The sequence below is a fragment of the Drosophila teissieri genome, chromosome 2L, assembly GCF_016746235.2.
Source record: "Drosophila teissieri strain GT53w chromosome 2L, Prin_Dtei_1.1, whole genome shotgun sequence".
Lineage (NCBI taxonomy): Eukaryota > Metazoa > Arthropoda > Insecta > Diptera > Drosophilidae > Drosophila > Drosophila teissieri.
In genome coordinates, this window is record NC_053029.1 from 15159382 (window position 1) to 15178533 (window position 19152).

The 19152-nt window shown below is 48.9% G+C and overlaps 9 protein-coding genes across 10 annotated transcripts in view; 4 read left to right on the top strand and 5 right to left on the bottom strand.

The window, feature by feature from the left end:
* Nucleotides 1–1018: 1018 nt before the first annotated feature.
* Nucleotides 1019–3683, top strand: LOC122623337 (cysteine sulfinic acid decarboxylase). Its single transcript, XM_043802430.1, has 3 exons — nt 1019–1943; nt 2480–2847; nt 2909–3683. The coding sequence occupies exons 1-3, from the start codon at nt 1200–1202 to the stop codon at nt 3504–3506; spliced, it is 1710 nt and encodes a 569-aa protein (XP_043658365.1). The 5' UTR covers nt 1019–1199; the 3' UTR covers nt 3507–3683.
* A 103-nt stretch (nt 3684–3786) lies between these two features.
* LOC122623327 (DNA polymerase subunit gamma-1, mitochondrial) lies at nt 3787–7576 on the bottom strand. The gene is made up of 3 exons (XM_043802418.1): nt 5543–7576; nt 4667–5489; nt 3787–4591 (listed from the first exon to the last, which is right to left on the bottom strand). The coding sequence occupies exons 1-3, from the start codon at nt 7497–7499 to the stop codon at nt 3934–3936; spliced, it is 3438 nt and encodes a 1145-aa protein (XP_043658353.1). The 5' UTR covers nt 7500–7576; the 3' UTR covers nt 3787–3933.
* A 238-nt stretch (nt 7577–7814) lies between these two features.
* LOC122620584 (actin-related protein 2/3 complex subunit 1A-B) lies at nt 7815–9606 on the bottom strand. Of its 2 annotated transcripts, XM_043798126.1 has the most exons (3): nt 9557–9606; nt 9199–9490; nt 7815–9135 (listed from the first exon to the last, which is right to left on the bottom strand). In XM_043798126.1, exons 2-3 carry the CDS (start codon nt 9269–9271, stop codon nt 8075–8077), a joined length of 1134 nt encoding a protein of 377 aa, XP_043654061.1. In that variant the 5' UTR covers nt 9272–9490; nt 9557–9606; the 3' UTR covers nt 7815–8074. The 2 variants fall into 2 exon arrangements, with proteins under 2 accessions (XP_043654061.1, XP_043654053.1); XM_043798118.1 differs by lacking the exon at nt 9557–9606 and having other exon boundaries at nt 9199–9550.
* Nucleotides 9607–9722: 116 nt separating this feature from the next.
* LOC122615465 (origin recognition complex subunit 5) lies at nt 9723–11377 on the top strand. The gene is made up of 2 exons (XM_043790392.1): nt 9723–10982; nt 11038–11377. Exons 1-2 carry the CDS (start codon nt 9885–9887, stop codon nt 11320–11322), a joined length of 1383 nt encoding a protein of 460 aa, XP_043646327.1. The 5' UTR covers nt 9723–9884; the 3' UTR covers nt 11323–11377.
* Nucleotides 11334–12473, bottom strand: LOC122615479 (DNA polymerase subunit gamma-2, mitochondrial). Its single transcript, XM_043790402.1, has 2 exons — nt 11783–12473; nt 11334–11728 (listed from the first exon to the last, which is right to left on the bottom strand). The coding sequence occupies exons 1-2, from the start codon at nt 12471–12473 to the stop codon at nt 11334–11336; spliced, it is 1086 nt and encodes a 361-aa protein (XP_043646337.1).
* On the bottom strand, nt 12470–13026 carry LOC122615488 (glutamyl-tRNA(Gln) amidotransferase subunit C, mitochondrial). The gene has a single exon (XM_043790414.1). It carries the CDS (start codon nt 12914–12916, stop codon nt 12470–12472), a length of 447 nt encoding a protein of 148 aa, XP_043646349.1. The 5' UTR covers nt 12917–13026.
* Nucleotides 13027–13224: 198 nt separating this feature from the next.
* Nucleotides 13225–14126, top strand: LOC122622658 (DNA-directed RNA polymerase II subunit RPB3). Its single transcript, XM_043801285.1, has one exon. The coding sequence runs from the start codon at nt 13299–13301 to the stop codon at nt 14124–14126; it is 828 nt and encodes a 275-aa protein (XP_043657220.1). The 5' UTR covers nt 13225–13298.
* Nucleotides 14122–14974, bottom strand: LOC122622664 (probable 28S ribosomal protein S23, mitochondrial). The gene is made up of 3 exons (XM_043801299.1): nt 14814–14974; nt 14597–14758; nt 14122–14535 (listed from the first exon to the last, which is right to left on the bottom strand). Exons 1-3 carry the CDS (start codon nt 14855–14857, stop codon nt 14172–14174), a joined length of 570 nt encoding a protein of 189 aa, XP_043657234.1. The 5' UTR covers nt 14858–14974; the 3' UTR covers nt 14122–14171.
* Nucleotides 14975–15451: 477 nt separating this feature from the next.
* The window catches only part of LOC122615788 (centaurin-gamma-1A), a 54324-nt gene continuing 50623 nt past the window's right edge, over nt 15452–19152 (top strand). Inside the window, exon 1 of the mRNA XM_043790899.1 lies at nt 15452–16290. Coding sequence (XP_043646834.1) covers nt 15915–16290 — 376 coding nt within the window. The 5' untranslated portion in view covers nt 15452–15914. The remainder of the gene's footprint in view (nt 16291–19152) is intronic.

Consider the following 19152-nt stretch of genomic DNA (forward strand, 5'->3'; position numbering starts at 1 on the left):
CCAGCCCCTTATCGCCAGTTATTGGCAAAGTTATGTGTGCATCCCATAAAATCCCCCAGTTACCGCCCAAAACGATGTGTCACTTGGTGGCGAACCGATTTGGATCCTCGGTGAAGTACCAATCAACCACAACACGCGTGGCGATTCCGTTGCCCAGGTGAATAAACCGAATTCGAGTACGTCACTGCTGCAGCGAAGGAATCGCTGAGGGGCTGGTGTATAATGCAGGGAAGACATATCGTGTCTCTTATATATCTTTCATGTCCAATTGTGTCCTATGAACACATTTCCATCTATCATCGCAGACACTCGGGGAATTTCCGCTGAGTGGGCACCTTTATTTATAGAGCACCATGCACTCCATACCCTGTAGACAAGGCCATCGGCCGAGATCAACTATGGCATCCGCGATGTCATGGTGGATTTGGCTTTCCTTGCAGCTTGACCAACATATCGGAAGCTAGACGAGGCGACCTACACCAACTGGTAGTCAATGTGCCAGTCTCCCATTTTCTCGATATCACGTCTCAGTTGCGCAATTTGCGCAACAATTGGCCAAAGAATTATTCAATGCATTTGCATTTAATGCACACTTGATTGCGGCTAATGAGAGAGAAACCCCGCGGAAAATTGCTGGAGAAGATTAGACCTCTGCGCATAATCAAGGCGTCGTAATTGTTCGTACATAATTGTATTACATGAGCATATCAATTAGCCAGCCAATTAACTACCAGCCACATCTGGCCTGGGATTCTGCGATTTTGGGATTCTGGGATGAGTGGACCAGGGAAATCCCTGCAATTAGTGCTCTGCTCTGCATTGCTCAGGAACGAGCTGCTTTCCAATGGCAGCCGCATAACCAGAATCCACGAGCCAAGCCAGGTGAGATCGGCACCACTTGCCCGCTCGGCTCTCAAGCGGCATTGCCTTTATGTAAGCGGCACTCGGTTTCGGATTCTGACTTGTGGAAGTCGACGAGCTTTTATAAAAGCGGCAACAACATCGCCAGTTCATTCAGTTCATTCGGAATCATTGTCAAGTGCAATCTGCAGCAGCAGCAGCACCAGCAACAGCAACAGCAGCACCAGGAACAACAGCTACAGCAGCAACACAGACAGCAGCAACATCATCTAGTACATCGGAAATAGGAGCGTTAGCCAAGTCACTTACAGTATAAACAGCAGACGAGAGCCAATAAAATGCTGGCCAGCGAGAACTTTCCCACACATCACTTCAAGGAATCTATATTTAAGCCCTACAGTACAAGTGGCGATGATTTGGCAAGCGTTACCCCATTGACAGCCGCGGCAGCATTGGTGGCGACCACGTCCTCACCGGCTGATTCCTCCTCCGCAGTTGCATTCGAGACGGCCAGCAAAATGTTAGCCACCAATAATAATAATAACAATATCACGAGCGCCAAGGATGATCTGTCCAGCTTTGTGGCCAGCCATCCGGCGCCAGAGTTCGAGGGCTTCATCCGCGCCTGCGTCGACGAGATCATCAAGCTGGCCGTCTTCCAGGGCACCAATCGCTCCTCGAAGGTCGTCGAATGGCACGAGCCAGCGGAGCTGCGCCAGCTCTTCGACTTCCAGCTGCGGGAGAAGGGTGAATCGCAGGACAAGCTGCGCGAGCTGCTGAGGGAGACGATCCGGTTCTCCGTCAAGACGGGACACCCCTACTTCATCAATCAGTTGTACTCGGGTGTGGACCCGTACGCCCTGGTGGGCCAATGGCTGACCGATGCCCTCAATCCCAGCGTGTACACGTACGAGGTGGCTCCACTGTTCACCCTGATGGAGGAGCAGGTGCTCGCCGAGATGCGACGCATAGTGGGCTTCCCCAATGGCGGCCAGGGCGACGGCATCTTCTGTCCTGGCGGCTCGATAGCCAACGGTTATGCAATCAGCTGCGCCCGCTACAGACACTCGCCCGAGTCCAAGGTGAGTGCCCCATTGAAGCCAAGTGGTTTACCGCCAATCCACGCGGAAGTCGCGTTCCAGATTGGCAAGTGACTGGCCAAATCGTTAGTCATGCCTATGATATATATGCAAGTGAAACTTAAAGTTCTTAACGATATTATCAGATATATTGATAATGAAACAAGAAACACCATACAGATTGAAATGAAAGATAGAAAAAGTTTAGTGATTTTCTGTGCAGGAACATTTAAAAGCTATAATTTATATATTTTTATATTCAATTCATATATGAATGCTTTAACTGATAATCAGAAAGACATTTCAAAAAGATCTAAGCTGAAAACTTATAGTGTTTTTCAAGGATTTTCACAAAATGCTTGTCGGTTAAAAGAATTTAAACCAAAACTCAATCAAAATAGCTGTTAATAACTTAGAAAAATGTGTTAGGTTGAATTTATCTACTGAACTAAAAAGACGCTTTTATAAAATATTTAAGCTATATAAAAGTGTATTACTAAGTTTTATAAACATACAAATATTACCATTTGAATCTGCAGAAAAACGGACTCTTCAACGCCAAACCCCTGGTTATCTTCACCTCGGAGGACGCCCACTACTCCGTGGAGAAGCTGGCCATGTTCATGGGCTTCGGCAGCGAGCACGTGCGCAAGATAGCCACCAACGAGGTGGGCAAGATGCGGCTGAGCGACCTGGAGGAGCAGGTGAAGCAGTGCCTGGAGAACGACTGGCAGCCGCTGATGGTCTCGGCCACAGCCGGAACCACTGTGCTGGGCGCCTTCGACGATCTGGCTGGGATCTCGGAGCTGTGCAAGAAGTACAACATGTGGATGCACGTGGATGCGGCTTGGGGAGGCGGTGCCCTCATGTCCAAGAAGTATCGCCATCTGCTCAGTGGCATCGAACGGTGAGTTTGACATCCTCGTGGACATTTTCAAGGGGGTAACTGAAGATGCGTTTCTCGGCAGGGCTGACTCGGTCACTTGGAATCCACACAAGCTGCTGGCTGCCTCGCAGCAGTGCTCCACCTTCCTGACGCGCCACCAACAGGTGCTGGCCCAGTGCCACTCGACCAATGCGACGTACTTGTTCCAGAAGGACAAGTTCTATGACACATCCTTTGACACCGGCGACAAGCACATCCAGTGCGGCCGCCGAGCGGATGTCTTCAAGTTCTGGTTCATGTGGAAGGCCAAGGGCACCCAGGGTCTGGAGGCGCATATCGAGAAGGTCTTCCGCATGGCCGAGTTCTTCACCGCCAAGGTGAGGGAGCGTCCAGGATTCGAGCTCGTCCTCGAGAGCCCCGAGTGCACCAACATCAGCTTCTGGTATGTGCCGCCCGGTCTGCGGGAAATGGAGCGCAACCGGGAGTTCTACGACAGGCTGCACAAGGTGGCTCCGAAGGTCAAGGAGGGCATGATCAAGAAGGGCTCCATGATGATCACGTACCAGCCGCTGCGCCAGCTGCCCAACTTCTTCCGCCTGGTGCTGCAGAACTCCTGTCTGGAGGAGTCGGACATGGTCTACTTCCTGGACGAGATCGAATCGCTGGCCCAAAACTTGTAAACGCCGGCGATGGCATGTTATAAGGTTAGGTGTTGACTACATTCTCTCTAGGCTTATGCCGATTGTATCTTCTAGTGTATGGTTAACTACTCACGTTTGTATATTCTTTTGGATGTTAAGTATTACCGAGAACAAAGAACAAAATACATATTTATAGGTCATTTCATTTAGATTAAATTGTGTGTTTGCCTTGGGAACTGGGAAATATTTTAACAGGATTCTTTAAATGCAAGATTCTTTAGATAAAGTCATTAATTATTCAAACGCTTATAACTAGATCTAATTTAAAAACACTTCAAAAATATATTTAACATTTTCTGCCTTACAGCTTAGGAGGAACTTGTAACCATATCCAGTAGCCTCCAAGTCTTATTGACTTCCTGAGTAACAAATAAGTATCTATCAATTAGTCTCGAGTATGTGGCAGCTAACTCTTTTTTATCCAGTCCCACTGACTGACATCGTTACCCCCGGCCTTCTCGATGGCCTCCGCTACGCTCAAGCTCTGACCTGGTTGAACTCCATAGCCGATGCGCAGGCCATGCGGATTCGAAGGCGTCTTGCAGTCCATGGTGCACTCCTTGCGCAGCACAATGTCTACCTCCACGGACGAAAAGAAGGCCACGGACATGGGCAGATCCTTCAGACCGATGCGCGAAACACAAAAGGAGCGCGTCATTAGGTTGGTGATATGCATGGCCAGCGCCGCTTTGGGCGATAACTCCTCCTTGACCAAATAGCGCAGTTCATCATGAAAGCTCAGGCAGAATCGAACGTGCGATCCCATCAGCCATCTCATGCTCACCAGCATCAGGTGAAGAAAGTCCACTGCACCGCTCTGCACCACCCAATTGATGCGAGTGGGCAGGAAACGCTGCTCCTGCTCGGGTCCACCATCCGCCTCCAGGGCACGACTGAGTCGACCGCCCAGGAACGGCGTCCGGGGCTGTGACCCCGTGGCAATCTCTTCCAGGCGGTTGAACATGGCGCTCTCCGTGCCTCCCTGCCAGTTGGGACGGTGGAATACCTCTGCCAGGGTGCGGTTGCGTTGAATGGCCAGTCGGGAAGCCTCGTAGCTGCTGTAGCTGTAAAAGATAATTACATATTTAATTTAATTTTTACAAAGAAGTAGGTTTGTGTATGGTTTTGTGACCACTTACGCCCTGTCCTCCAGTTCGTCATGAAATTCCTCTCGCAACCGATACACGCGCTTTCCCTTTGTGATGGAGAACATTTTCATAGCCTTGGCCTTGGCCTCGGAGGCACTGAATGTGGGATTAAACTGACGGAGCAGTGTCTCGGCAAACAACTGACCAGCTCCGTAGATCCGGGCGTAGTTGATCACTTTGGCGTGGTCTCGGGAAATGCCGACAGCCTTCGCGGTTATGGAGTGCATATCGCTGCCATTCGACTTACTGCCGCTGAGAGTCATCCAACCGAGTGGCGTGGCTCCGTGCTCCCCGCAGGCGTAGGCGTCACCGAGCACCGAAGCGATCCACAGCTCCTGCGAGTCGACATCGGCACCAACTAGCCTGTAACCCGGTGGAGCCTGTACCATTGAGCGCAGCTCCGATCCCAGTCGATCAGGCCGCGAATTGGAGGCCGTCATCCACGTGGGTTCCATCGCACGACGCGTTAAAGTGCCACATGCTACAACTTGGGGACAAATGGCTCCGTAGGCAATTGGCTGGGCATTGTTGCCAGTGAGTGCACTTGGCAGTTGCCGCGGATTCAGCCAGACCACCATCTGACCCAGGATTCGATCCCTATTGTTCCGCCAGTAGGACATCATGCGAGCAATGTCGATGACGCGAGCGGCAGCTGTACAGGACGGATCACCACTGCTCAGCACGTTTTCTGAGAACTTGTTGAGGAAGTCCTTGGATAAGGGGTTGCCCACCCGGAAGGAGGGTCCATTTTTGTGGGGGAGCTTAAGAAAGAAGCAACAGTCATCCAGCACCTTGTTGCACCATACTCCAGAGCCTTGAACATAAATAGATGAGGCCTCTCACACGTAAGCTACATCACATACGTACCTTGGTACTGGGTCTCCAGACGTTGTTGTTTCTGAGACAACTTCTTGTAGTGTTCCCGCTTTCCCAAATGCTGCTCCACGTGGCCAGGCAGCATATCTAAGGCCAGATCACTCTCCGCCTTCGAGGCGCTCTGACGCGCAAACTCCGGCACTGGACAACGTGCGAGAAGTTGATCCATGGGCAGTCGATCTACTCCTTCCGAATCGCTGCGAAATGGGACCAGAAAGCCCCAGCCTTGCTCTCGCTCGTAGTGCAGAGGATATCCCTCCCAGCAGAGGGAAAGCAGCTTGGGGGCAATCTGCATGCCGGTGCTGATCTCGCTGGCTCCCGGGAACCACGGCTCTTCGTCGTCTACCAGAATTTCGTCTGCCCTTTTGGTTGGTGGCTTGCGGCACAGTTTCCGATACCACAGAGGATAACCGGGAAGCAGGGGCCGTCGCGCTGGAAGTAGTGCTTGTTGATCATAGAGGTGCTGAAATTTGGCCTTCAGACGACGTTCTTCTGGTGTGTTTCCAGCACTCGTGTGCTCCACCGTGGCCAGAGGCATGCGCTTCGGCGGCTGCTTTAGTTTAAGCTCCTGCACACTCCAATCCTCGTCCCAGAGCCACAAATTCTGGCGGTACTGATCGTCAAGCAGCAAGGAGCAGGCTTCCTCAGCCCTGCGCCCCAAATGGTACTTGGCCTCGATGCTGAGGTCCTCGTAGGTGAGCTGCGCCTCGCGTATGTACCGCTCCCAATTGGAGTTCACAGGCAAATAGGCGGATCCCATCTCCAACATGCCAGCCAGAGAAGCAGGATGCGGAAAACGGTCTGCGTACAAGGGATACAGGACTCGGAGTACCCGATGTGTAGCCTCCACATCGCTGGCGCAGTAGTTGGTCAACGACTGAAAGCTCTGACGCACTTGCTCCAGCGTTCCCTCCACGAAAATGTTCCTGGGCTCCTTGGATAGCGCATCGCCGCCGCAGTAGAGGCGATGCACCTCCACCAAACTGTTAAGGGAGCTCTGCTCCAGCCATCCCAGATCCTCGGCAGCCGGTTCCTTCTTGGATTTGAGCATGGCTCGCTGGTAGCTGGTCACTCCACTGACACACATGTGCAGCGACATAGTGTCCACAAACCGAGTGCCCGAGTCCTCGATCAAATACTGCTCCTTCAAGCGCGCCCTGTCGTAGGAGACATTGTGACCCACCACCAGACCAGGTCCACTGGTTCCCAGTGGTATGAGTTCGTCCGGAGTGTAGTGCGGTCGCTCTGAGTCCGTGTCCACGTCTAACGGCTCTAGTTTCTCCACACTCAGACGGTGTTTCGTGAGCTTTGAGCTCACCCATGAGTACCATCTCTTGGTGCTAACGGCGGTGGCCAGAACTGGAGCCTGCCCTTCGCTGACGCACACCTCCACATCGAAGACAAGCCCCTTCTCCAGTGGGTGATCCACCGGCGTGGCTGTTCCATCCTCCGGATCATAAGCTGTCCAGCCGGCGAAGAAGGCCCATCGCTTTGGACGCTGCGGTAGCTTCTCGCACTGGACCAAGGGAAGTAGTAGCTCCTCGTACGGCTGCACTTGTTCCTTGGCAATGTTGTGAAAGTGCTCCTCAATATTGGCGCCTCTTAGGGAAGGCAGTTTCAACTGGACATCCGAAACAGGAGCAGAGCTTTCAATATCGACGCCGTGCCGGAGCAGCTCCTCCTTGTAATCCTTGGCGGAGGCCACCTGCTGCTCCGAAATGCTGCGTGGGGTTTGGGGAAACAGTTGGGCGTGCAGGTTTCGCGAGATCATCTGCACCTTGACCAGATTTTCCGCATATTCGCCTTGTCCGTCCTCCACATTCTCCGGCTTTTTTGGTTTGTTTACCTTTTGTGGGGGCTTAACCCGCCGATAGATCTTCACGCTACTGCTGGCGTAGTGATCCCGGCTAACCCTGCTGGCGTACTTCCTGATCAGGTGGAGCTGCATCCTAGAAACAGCAAAGGAAACATCCTTTAAAGCAACTGAAGTCCAACTGGCGACCACTCACTCCTCCGAAAGATTGCCGCCAGCTTAGGTATTTTTGTGCGCTTGCGCGGCGGTCACATTGATTTCATTTCAAATTTATTTTCCGTTAAACTCGTTTCATCTGTAAAACGGAAAAAAGTATATTATTTTAAACTATAAAACCCTCTCTAAAAACGTGAAATAATCACTAATATTCCCATTAAATATAATTTAATATAAGCGACATTATTTCATCTCGCTGCTCGGAACGCCTAAATCTTACACAAAACAAAACCATTTACGAATAAAAAACATTTTATTCAGTTTGCTATAAAGGTGAAACACTTTAAAACACACACACAGACTTTCGGAACCATTATGGAAGTAGGGGAAAAGAACAATCTCTTCGGTTAATTTATGTAAAAAGGCTTTCGCACGGTACAGAACAATGGGAAAAGCGATTTTGGAAAACATTTTGGCAAATACTGCGCTCCTGGCCAGGCCAACACACTCGCTAACAGACAATAACACGTAACGCTGGTCCGTTCCGGGCCGAACTAGATCTGCAGGTTGCGCATGCCGCCATTGATGCCGCCCTGCTCCACGTTCCAGATGACCAGTTGGCCGTCGACGCCCGAGGTGGATACCTTGCTGGCGCTGGCCTTGTCGCCGGCGTACAGTCGCACGCTGGTGATGGCGTTCTGGTGAATGGAATCGACCACCGTGTCCGTGTTCTCCGTGCGCATGTTGCGGTCCATCGACTGGAAGATTCTCATGGCGGTGATGCCGCTCGACTCCCTCTTCTGCGACTTGTCAAGCTTGCCGCTCAGCACCAGCTTGCCGTCAGCAGTCAGACTGTAAAGCAGTGGCACGCAGCTATAGCCGGCCACCACGACGGACGTGGGCGAGACCCATTCGCAGGAAAGGAAGGGCAGATAGCCGGTACGGCAGCGGATCACCGTATTTCCGTTGGTAGCGTCCGCGATGCTCACGCAGCTGTCGTGGCCCACCCAGCAGACCTTGTTACCGTCGCTGGAAAAGCTCACGCTGTTGATCCACCCGCCACCCGAGGTTTGCGAGTTGCGGAACTCGGCCATCAGCTGGCCAAGGGGCTTGCGGTTGCCCCACGGCGTCGGCGTGGGAGGCTCCTCGATATCCTTTATGAAGGCCGAGAAAACGCGCACCTTGTAGTCCGTCGAGCCGGCCAGCAGCAGAACGTTGTTCGGATGCCAGTCCAGCGAAGTAACCGTAGAGCGGATCGGCTTCTTGATGTGCTTCGACACCCACCAGTCGTTCTCCGACTCGAAATAGCACACGGAAATGAGCCGGGCGCCCGATCCCACCGCGAACTTGTTCTCCGCCGGCGACCACTTGACGCAGGTAGCCGCACGGTTGATGCGCAGCAGCACCAGCGCCGGCTTCCACTTGCCATCGTCGCCCTGCGTCCAAACATAGGCATTCCGGTCGGCGGCACAGCTCACAATCCGATTGGTGTTCTTGGCCCAGTCGATGCCCATGACGCGCAGATCGTGCTGGTTGAGCACGTCCGCCAGCTTCCAGTCGCTGCCCTCTCGGCTGTATATGTGGATCTCATGGTTGTTGGGCGATAAGGCAATCTCTGCAGGTTGGTGGGAGTGGGTGAGTCACACAGTGCTGGATGAGTAATTTGGGTCGCACTTACGGGTTCGATCCTTGTTCCATGCGTGGCAGGTGATGGAGGCCAGCGAGGTGCCAAAGGTGTACGTCTCGGCCATCGTGGGTGGCTAAATGCGCTCGGAATGTGCAGTGTTTGCTCGTCCAAATCCAACCACACACGTAGTTTCTTCGGTTCGGTTCGCCGGATTTCGGATTTCGCTGGTACCACCAAGTGGGCGTTGTTTCCGCTGGCTTTTAGCTTCGCTCTCGTTTTAATCGCGGACTCTGGGCCGTCAACACGATTAAGCTGGCGTTGCTGGGATGGATTCTGGGTTTCCCTGGGCAGGAAGAGCAGAGCGTTGTGGAAAAAACTCTTTGGAAAAGTAATGCACAAAATTAATCACCCGAAATTAGAGCTGGAACCAAAATCGATGGCTCCCGATACTATCGTTGATAACTATATCGATCTTTTTCTACTTCCCAAAATATACCAATGTACCAGGGATGTTAAGCACGATTGGTATATACAAGAGCAAAGTATTTGGCGCCATTTCAATGGTCATACTAAACTGAAACTATTGCTTGTAAACAACTTTTTAATAACAAATTGGCTAGCCCATAATTTTGTTTGTTATTTATTATACCAACTAAGTATTTTTCCTTTGGGAAGTTCTTTAAATAATTTATCTTTGCCTCCGGGTATATCACTAATCTGAGGAGAAAAAAACACACATGGAATCCATCTGCTCCACCTTGGAGCCGCTGTTTCCCTGTCGGGAGGCGGCCATTGAAACGCTGGGCGAGCTGATAGGAGATTACAGTGAGGCATATCCCTCGGCAATTTACCTTTTCGGGCACAGTGGAACCGGCAAAACAGCTCTGACCAGAGCTTTTCTTAAGGAATGTGGAAAACGGCAGAAAGTCCGCACAGCACATTTAAATGCCATCGAGTGCTACACCACCAAGATCATGCTAGAGATACTCTTAGACTCGCTGGCACCGGGACAAGGTGATTCTGTAAAGGTTGACAACATGCTGGACTTCGTGGAGCAGCTGCGTCGGTACGCTGCTCCACGTGCGGAGGCTCAGGGTTTTCTCATCGCCGTGGATAACGCGGAACGTCTGCGGGACATGGATGCCAATGTGTTGCCCGTTCTGCTCCGGTTGCAGGAGCTGACCAATCTGAATCTGTGCGTTATTCTTCTGTCCCAGCTTCCATTTGAGAAGTTCTATAATAAGACCGGACTTGGTGAAATCATCTGCCTGCACTTGGCGCAGTACAACAAAGCGGAAACGCAGCGCATCCTGGGATCTGATTTTGAGCTGGTGCGAAATCAACTGCTGGAACAGTTTGCCCAGGATAAAAAGCGTCTGGAGATTTGTCAGGAAGCCGTGACCGAAGACTTCTACAACAACTACCTAAATCTTTTTCTAAGCGTCTTTTACAAAGCCTGTCGCGATGTTCCGGAGCTCCAGCTGACGGCCAGGAAGTGTCTGTCCATTTACTTAGAGCCAGTACTGGACGGCACTGTGGACGCCACGGACATCTCTCGACTTTGGCGGCATATAGCTGGGCCTCTCCGTTCCGCCTTAACCCAGATCTATATGCGAATTGAAAAATCCGCGGAGGAAACTGAAGATTTCACCGCTATTGAAGATCAGAGCGTTCGCAAGTTGGCGCAGTCGCTGGAGCTTCCCTACTATGCCAAGTACTTGCTGATCGCCGCTTTTCTGGCCAGCCACAATGCCGCCAATCAGGACAAGCGGTTGTTCGTTAAGCACCATGGAAAACAGCGCAAGCGTATGCAGACGGTCAACGCCAGAGCCAAGGTGGGTTACTCAATCTCAATCGACGAGGCTATTTGCTTATTTCGATGCCTTTCAGACCACGGAGAAAATGTCCACCACTTTGGGACCTAAATCCTTCAGCATCGACCGCTTGCTGGCCATTTTCTACGCCATTTTAGAGGAAAAAGTAGGTCTGACCTGCAACCTTCTCTCCCAGATCTCCACCTTGGTGCACCTCAAGCTGCTCAGCTTTGTCTCCGGCGAACAGAACATAATGGACGGGTCTGCTAAGCTGCAGTGCACCATCGGCTTGGAGTTTGTTCTGCAGATCGGTAAGGTGGTGGGCTTTAATGTCCGCCAATACCTCTGCGACTTTATGTAGTCTGGTTGTTTTCAGTTTTTAAATATATTGAATAAATAGTCCGGTACATCGCTTATATGTATGGTCTCCGCCAGCCTTGTGTCCCGGCTGCGCAACTGCATCAGTCCGTTCTTAAGCGTTTGCCCGTTTATAACAAGTGTATATGGTATGCCCAGCATATCCGTTTCCAGCAAGTGCTCTGCTAAATGAGAAACGTTCTTAGTGGAAAAAAATCCAATCCCCTCTCCTAGGCGAAGACCCGCGTGGTTGAGAACATGCCTCAGGTGCAGGCAAAGATCAGCCAAGTCCGCCGAGAGCTCGGAATCACTTTCCACACAGGCGATGCCACATTGATACGGCGCCAGGACGCGGTGTAAGAGCAGGGATTGCGAGTCCCGGCCATGATCGCAGCCATCCAGAAGCAGAGCTAATGAACGATGATATAGAAAGGTTTTCCAAGATAGTTATGATGACCACTTACCGCAGGTCGCGGTGTCCAGCTCTATCACAGACCGAATGACAGTCGGCTGTACAGTTTCACCAGTGCGCGCATCGGGCAACCGAAAGTCTTTGTCGTCCTCTATTCTCACCAGACTCAGTTGTTCCACGGTCACTTCACCTGCTTCACCGTAGCTGGACCGTATATCGATGGCTTGATAGTCTTTGGGATTAAGATCCTCTCCCAAATCGCAAGGAACAATGCGGTAGCGACTGGGATTCGAGGAAATTCGCATCCACCAGATCTTGCTCTCCCGCTGCATGTTGTAAAAGTGCTCCAGGGCGCGATGTGGTTCTACTAGGAAGTCCGTGGTTAAAAGTAGGGAGGGACCCTGTACCCCAAATAGGGAATTGCTATTGGGAGCGGAACAAGTGCTCTGGTGTTTCAGAAGAGTGGGACATTTGGCCTTTCGAGGATGATCTTTGAGGAGTTTTTGGAAATTATTACGGAATTGCTGGCTTTGTGGAAAGGAAAAACGGTGGATGTTTAATGGATTATTAGCTTCGTTCGTGAGCCCCAGGTGAGCAGCCAGGGGACGGAGTCGTGTCCAATGCTGTTGCAGCAGCTTGGCGTATTTCCTTCCATGACTGAGTAGCTCCAATTTATTATCTTCCCGGGTGCGAAAGAAACCAGCGGAAGCCAGGGACGTGAAGCATCGCTGTATCCGGCTCATTGCTCCAGCGGAATGTTGCCCGGCGGCGAAACGTAGTAATCCTCGTCCGTCACCTTGGCGTTACGGAGCACTTCCGTCCGGCAGTCACCCTCGGTCACCTGGTCGTTGCGTAACTGGAGCTGCTGCTGCTCCAGCACCGTGTACAGTGGACGCACGTGCTCCGTGTTGATGTGGGCAATCTTGTCTGCGAACTGGATGCTGCTCTTCAGCGTGGCAAGCGCCCGTTCGCTATCCAGATCCACCAGCGACAGCCGCTCCAGCAACTGTATGGTTTTCGTGTCGATCTGGATTTCGGAGGAGCTGGTGTCGGGAAACTTCGCGTCCACTGGTGTCTGTGGCACCTTGGTGGAATGCGTCAGCTGCTTAAAGTCCAGTTTAGAGGCCTTTTCATTCGATTTTGTTGCAATCTTGCAATACAAACGTTTACTCAACAGGCGCAACATTCTCACAGGCACAAAATCAGAGGTGGAACTGAGTTTCGTATCAAATAGCTATATGTTATCTGAAGGTCGCTATACGCTCGCCAGCTTATCAGCTGTCCCTGCAAAAATGTTGATGTCTCTCGTAATTTAATTAAGTTTTCTTAATTTCAGGAAATATTTAAAAAAATGTGTGTTTATCCAATATATTAAAAATATGAACTCATTTTTTCAAACAGATTTAAAATCCAGCTATAAGGCCAGCTTTTCTATCCGAACTGAGAACAACAATCGATATCGGTAGCCTTGTTGCCGGCTATTATCGCTGCACTTCCATCGCTTTCTTTTCACTGAGCGGGTTTATTTTTTTCGTGACTTCCTTTAATTTCATCAAAACAAAACTGCTATGCCGTACGCCAACCAGCCGTCCGTGCAGATAACCGAGCTTACGGACGACAACGTGAAGTTCGTCCTGGAGGACACGGAATTAAGCGTGGCCAACAGTCTGCGGCGAGTGTTCATCGCGGAGACGCCGACGCTGGCCATCGACTGGGTGCAACTGGAGGCCAACTCTACGGTACTCTCGGATGAGTTTCTGGCCCACCGGATCGGCCTGATCCCGCTGATCTCCGACGACGTCGTGGAGCGGCTGCAGTACACCCGTGATTGCATCTGCCTGGACTTCTGCCCCGAGTGCAGTGTGGAGTTCACCCTGGACGTCAAGTGCAGCGAGGAGCAAACGCGCCACGTGACCACCGCCGATCTCAAATCGAGCAATGCTAAGGTCCTGCCGGTGACGTCCCGCAACCAGGGTGAGGAGGACAACGAGTACGGCGAAAGCAATGACGAGATTCTCATAATCAAGCTGCGCAAGGGGCAGGAGCTGAAGCTGCGCGCCTACGCCAAAAAGGGATTTGGCAAGGAGCACGCCAAGTGGAATCCCACGGCCGGCGTGTGCTTTGAGTACGACCCCGACAACTCCATGCGACACACTTTATATCCCAAACCTGATGAGTGGCCCAAGAGCGAGCACACCGAACTGGAGGACGACCAGTACGAGGCGCCCTACAACTGGGAAGCCAAGCCAAACAAGTTCTTCTTCAACGTCGAATCCTCCGGGGCCCTTAAGCCCGAGAATATCGTGGTCATGGGCGTGCAGGTGCTGAAAAACAAGCTGTCAAACCTGCAAACGCAACTCAGCCACGAGTCCCAAAATGATGCCCTGGCCGTTTGATTTACATATAACAAGTTTATTTTAAGTTTATAAAAGATGTTCCGACTAATCCTTGAACAAGCTGTCTATGTTAATGCCCACGTTCGCTTCCTTTTTTCCCTTGGGAGCAGGTGGCGGAGGTGACGACGTGGTCTGTTGGCTTACCACCGCGTCCTTGAAGTCGCTCAGTAGCTGGGACTTGGACTCCGCATCCTGCTCTGGCAGGGATTCCTCTGGGGTAGCCTCCAGGCGGGCCTGCTGTCGCTGCTCCGCCAAGAGATCCAGTGCGGTCTCGTAGATCCTTTGCTCATCGAGAGCTCCTTGTGCTTTTAGGTCCTGGTAGATGTTGACGAATTGCTGCGACTGCGTGCTGCGCCTGTGGTCAAACAGGGATATCGTTTCCTGGGGTCTATTTTCTTTATGAAGCTTCCTGTTCGAATATAAGTTTAGGTTAATTTTAGGATATGCCCAGTTGTCAGTGAATAACATACGCTCGGACAACATCCTCTGCATAAAATATCTTGCGCACTGGGATCTCGGGAGCCGGTCTGTCGAATTTGGGCTCCAATTTTGGGGGAAAGGCGGCGTAAACATCGTACCAAATGGGTTTATCCTCGGTTTTCATAGCTCCACCGCGTAGGAGGCCCTGAACTCTGCAAAACTCTGGTGTTTATGAGTTGTACAGATATTTCGCAGATAGGTAAATACCTGGTGAAGATTGTGCCAATCTTTTCCAGCCTGCTTTGTGCCATTTTAGTAGAGTTTTAATTAATTAAATGTGTTCTTTAACAAATTACGATTACGACATGCAGTGCATGGGCTTATCGATAAGCAACCGGTGGCTATCGATGACTTCAGAGTTGCTGTTGGGGGTGTAACGGATTTATTTCTAATAAGAACCTAGCGGTCTCTAATAAGGACTAGCATTTTAAGTAAGATATTTATTTTTTAAATTGCTTAAATCAGTATTTATAAAAATAGCTTAGAATCTTTACAGATATATGTATTTTTAAAGAACTAATTTGTTTTATATTATGTTTACTATCGATACTAAACCAAGCAAATGTAGTATTTTTGTGTATTACGGTGATTTCTCTTGTTGGCGTTTTTGGTATTTCCTTTAAACTTCATAGTACAGTGCAAGCTCCATAAATGTTAAATCAGAAAAACATTCAGTAAATACATGTTTGTGTACTGTTAGGGAACATATGAATGGCATTTAACCATTGCTTGCACTTTCAAAGTACAAAATCTGACCAATTAAAATTGAACCACTTATTTTAATTATTGGAAGTTGGCTTTGCAGAGTGACCACTGTACCTGCTCTTCTTCCACAGTTTGTTGTGGAACGCCTCGCACCAACTACATACTTTTACATACTCGGCTGCGCTCGACGTAAATTCTCGGACTTTTCTGTTGGTTTCGTAGTAAATTTTCGCCTTTTGGCTGTCAAATCAAAGCGCTTGAATCGGGAAAATCGCAGAAAAGTTCAAAATAACTCTACAGAAAACAAAGCATATAAAATGCCATTTAATTGTGTACTGTAATAGCGTAAACAATAGTGTTTTGATTGTTTGTGCAGGTGCAAAATCGATCTAGTGAACTGAAAACTGCGACTCCAAAATCGGCCGAGTTAGCGCATTATTGCCCTGATTGTTGTTATTGGAAAATGTTGTTCGTTTGGGAAAATTGTGCCATCGCAATTTTGTAGTGTACGTGCGTGTGTGTGCCGTGTGCGTGTCGAGTGTGTGTGCCAGTAAATTAAGTTAATTAAAAACTTAGCTAACTCTCGATTTCACCGCCCCCGCCATGAGTAACTATCATCCGCATTCGCATCCGCACGCGCTCTCGCATCCGCATCCACAGCAGGTCCACAATCAGCTGCAGAATCCCCATCAGAACCAGTTGCCGCCCCCGCAGCGCCATAACTATGCCACGCCTACAGTTGCAGCCTCCGCCTCCGGAGCGCCATCAGCATCAGCATCATCATCAGCATCGGCATCCATCCTGGTGGCCCATCCTCCCCAGCCGCTCATCAGCAACTCGCTGGCCATCCGGCAGGAGATCCAGCGTTTCGAGAGCGTCCACCCATCCATCTATGCCATATACGAACTGATCGATCTCCTGCCCATGGCCGATGCCCAGATAGCCCAGTCCATCCGGGACCATGTGGTCTGCATTGAAGGTGAGTCTAATGGAGGGCTATTAGTGCAACTAGTTCTAATGATTACAATAAGTTACACTACGGCTTAGCCTTTGAATGGTGAAGCTGTTGCTGCTATTGGCATTGCAATCAGAATTCTTGTTTGTCCACCTGTTTGTACTACGTGATTGCATAAAATATTGGATGTTTACCTTCCTATTAAATGACAATAAGAATTACCCTAATTGTAAAAAACTAATATATGGTCATTTCCACCTGTTAGTACAACGTGTATCCAAATTTTGGGGGCGTTACGTTCTCTGTTAAATATGTGATTTTCACTTCTAATAAATTTGATTAATATTGCATATATTCTTTTAAAAAGTTCAAACCTTTTTTACTTTAAACGATTTTAATGGAAATATTTCAACGCTCAACTGCTGGAAAGCAGCTGCACAAATGTTATACCGGAAAACCAATTAAAGTAGGGGTTTGAACGTAAAATGTTTAAATGCTAAATGCCAAATAAAACCATACTCTTGTTATATATTTCGTTTGTTTTTAATGGCTTGCTAATTTATTCACCATAACAAGGAAATGCTTTGCTTGCAAGTTCTCAACTTTTGCTCTAAGGTCAGTGGGCTTAATGGAGCATTCGAGGTGTGCCCCAGAAATGATGAGCAACTAAATGTGCTATAAATTATGCAAGCACACAGGGAAAAGGTATTTCGGAGTCGGGAAGCGGAGTCTATCGTGACTTTGGATGGACTGACTGGGTCCATTGAGTGTGAAGTCGGCGGGAACAGATGGAAATCCTTTGATTAAACATGTTTATCGCTGCAATTGTATCCACACCTTCATTGTCCTCCTTATCGCCAGCGTCTGGACTTGTGGTTGCCTTTGTTTGGAGTGCTTTATGCTAATCTCTGACCGAAAATCTATGAGGCAACACCAACCCCCGTGCGAGGATTATTGTTGCCAAAATGCCCATTCAAGCGGATCGCAGCGGGGCCATTGAAAGTGTTGTCGCTGTTGTTGTGCTATGTTGTGTTGCGTTGTGTTCGCCGTGAAGAAAGAGCTTCGCTTTTTGTTTAAAACAAGCTTTCCTGCCCAATTTTCAGCATATCGTTGAATGTGTGTGTGTGTGTGTGTGTGTGTGTGTATGCGGGGACTGAAATTTGATGCCCTCTTCCTCTTTGTGGCAGGCAGCAAAACTGAATACTGAAAACTGAAAACCGTTCACGAAATCAAACCGAAAACCGGTTCCTGAAATGGTTTATTAGAAAATCTCTGGCAGAGGCAGCAACAACAAAAGGCTCACCAAAAATGTAAACAAAATTGTCAGAGGCGGCGGCAGCGGCAACGGCAGCGGCCTCATGAATACTCCACTCTGTGCCGTGCAAACCAGATATGAAACCAGAGAATACGAGCGTACGATCTCGTAAACCGTTTTGCACGCGACTTTCTTATTGGCATTGACCCGCAACACGGGCACGATCGGTCCAATATATGTACATATATATATATATATATACAAATGTAACTATATCGTATACCGAAAACCGAATACCGATTCTAATTCGCTGTCAGCGTGATGAACGATGCTTTCGGTGGACTCTGGCTGCCGTTTTCCCGTTCCAAATGCCTATTTATAGGTTTCGGTAACGGTGTCCATTAAATCGAGAAGGTCAAAGTATCTAACGAAAATAAATAAACGAAATTCTGTGCTACCTGTTCCTTAACCTATCCGATTGATATCGTTTTGGAAGCTTTATAGCATAAATAACCCAAGAGCAGCTTACTATTTAATAATCTGAGTGAATCGATATAATCTCAGATCTCAGAACGTAATGCCTGTTTTGGTTAAGAGCGCTTGCACCAAAAGTGCCCTTAATATTGTAAGCTGCTGACTCACCAAAATCACTTCCAGTCGTAAACCACATTTAAGTGCTTAAGATGTCGTTGAACTTTTCGCAAATCAAACTTTAGTTACATATTTAAAAGGCTTTCAAGAATAAATGCTGATTATTTACAAATGGGATTTATAAATATCATATAGAATTTTCTGCTTCTTCAGTGAGTTTGGTAGCAAATGAGGCTAAGGTCTTGATATATTAGACAAATTTCGGCAACAATGGCCGCCAAATATGTGTAAAATATTCTGTAATCTGCGTACTATTGTGTGGGGCTACATGTGCCATCCAAAATTAGCATATGCAGCTATAAATGGGGATCCATAAACAATAGACAGGGTGTGCAGTGAGGTTCTTCAGCAGAACATAAATAGTAAATCGATTACACGATATCAGCATATCAATGGCAATTTTACTACAAATTGATAATTTCATTGGGGGGTGTTCAGCAACCGCTGAACATAAATAACCTACCTGGAATTCTCGTTCGATTGTTCGCGGTGTTTATACAAACACAAAGGCGAGTTGTCTGTTTGTTTGTAAATAGCCAAGTAATAGCCGGCCCTAAAAACAACAACTACAACAGCAATAAGAACAACAACAGCAGTCAACTGAAATGCCGCTGGCGGTAGTGAAAAACAAATTTCCTCTCTTATCTCAAATGGCTTGCGACTCCCCATTAAAGCGATTGCAATTAGCCCCAAACGAATTTCTTGTTGGTCTACCCTTTGGCAAAGTGGTGGGTCCATTAATTCGTTCTCAAGATGACTCATGCTCGAGTCGATTATTTTGCGATTTAAGTATACAATATTTAATAATTACACGATTATTTTGTGAAAGTTCATGGCTATGCGCCTTCTACGACCCAGTTCGTATTTTCTTTTGGTTTCTTTCTCATTTTTACGTAGTTATCTATATCTTAATGCCACTTTAATTGCATATTAATCTACGATGATATTAATAAAGAATATATATGATACCTATTTGTAAC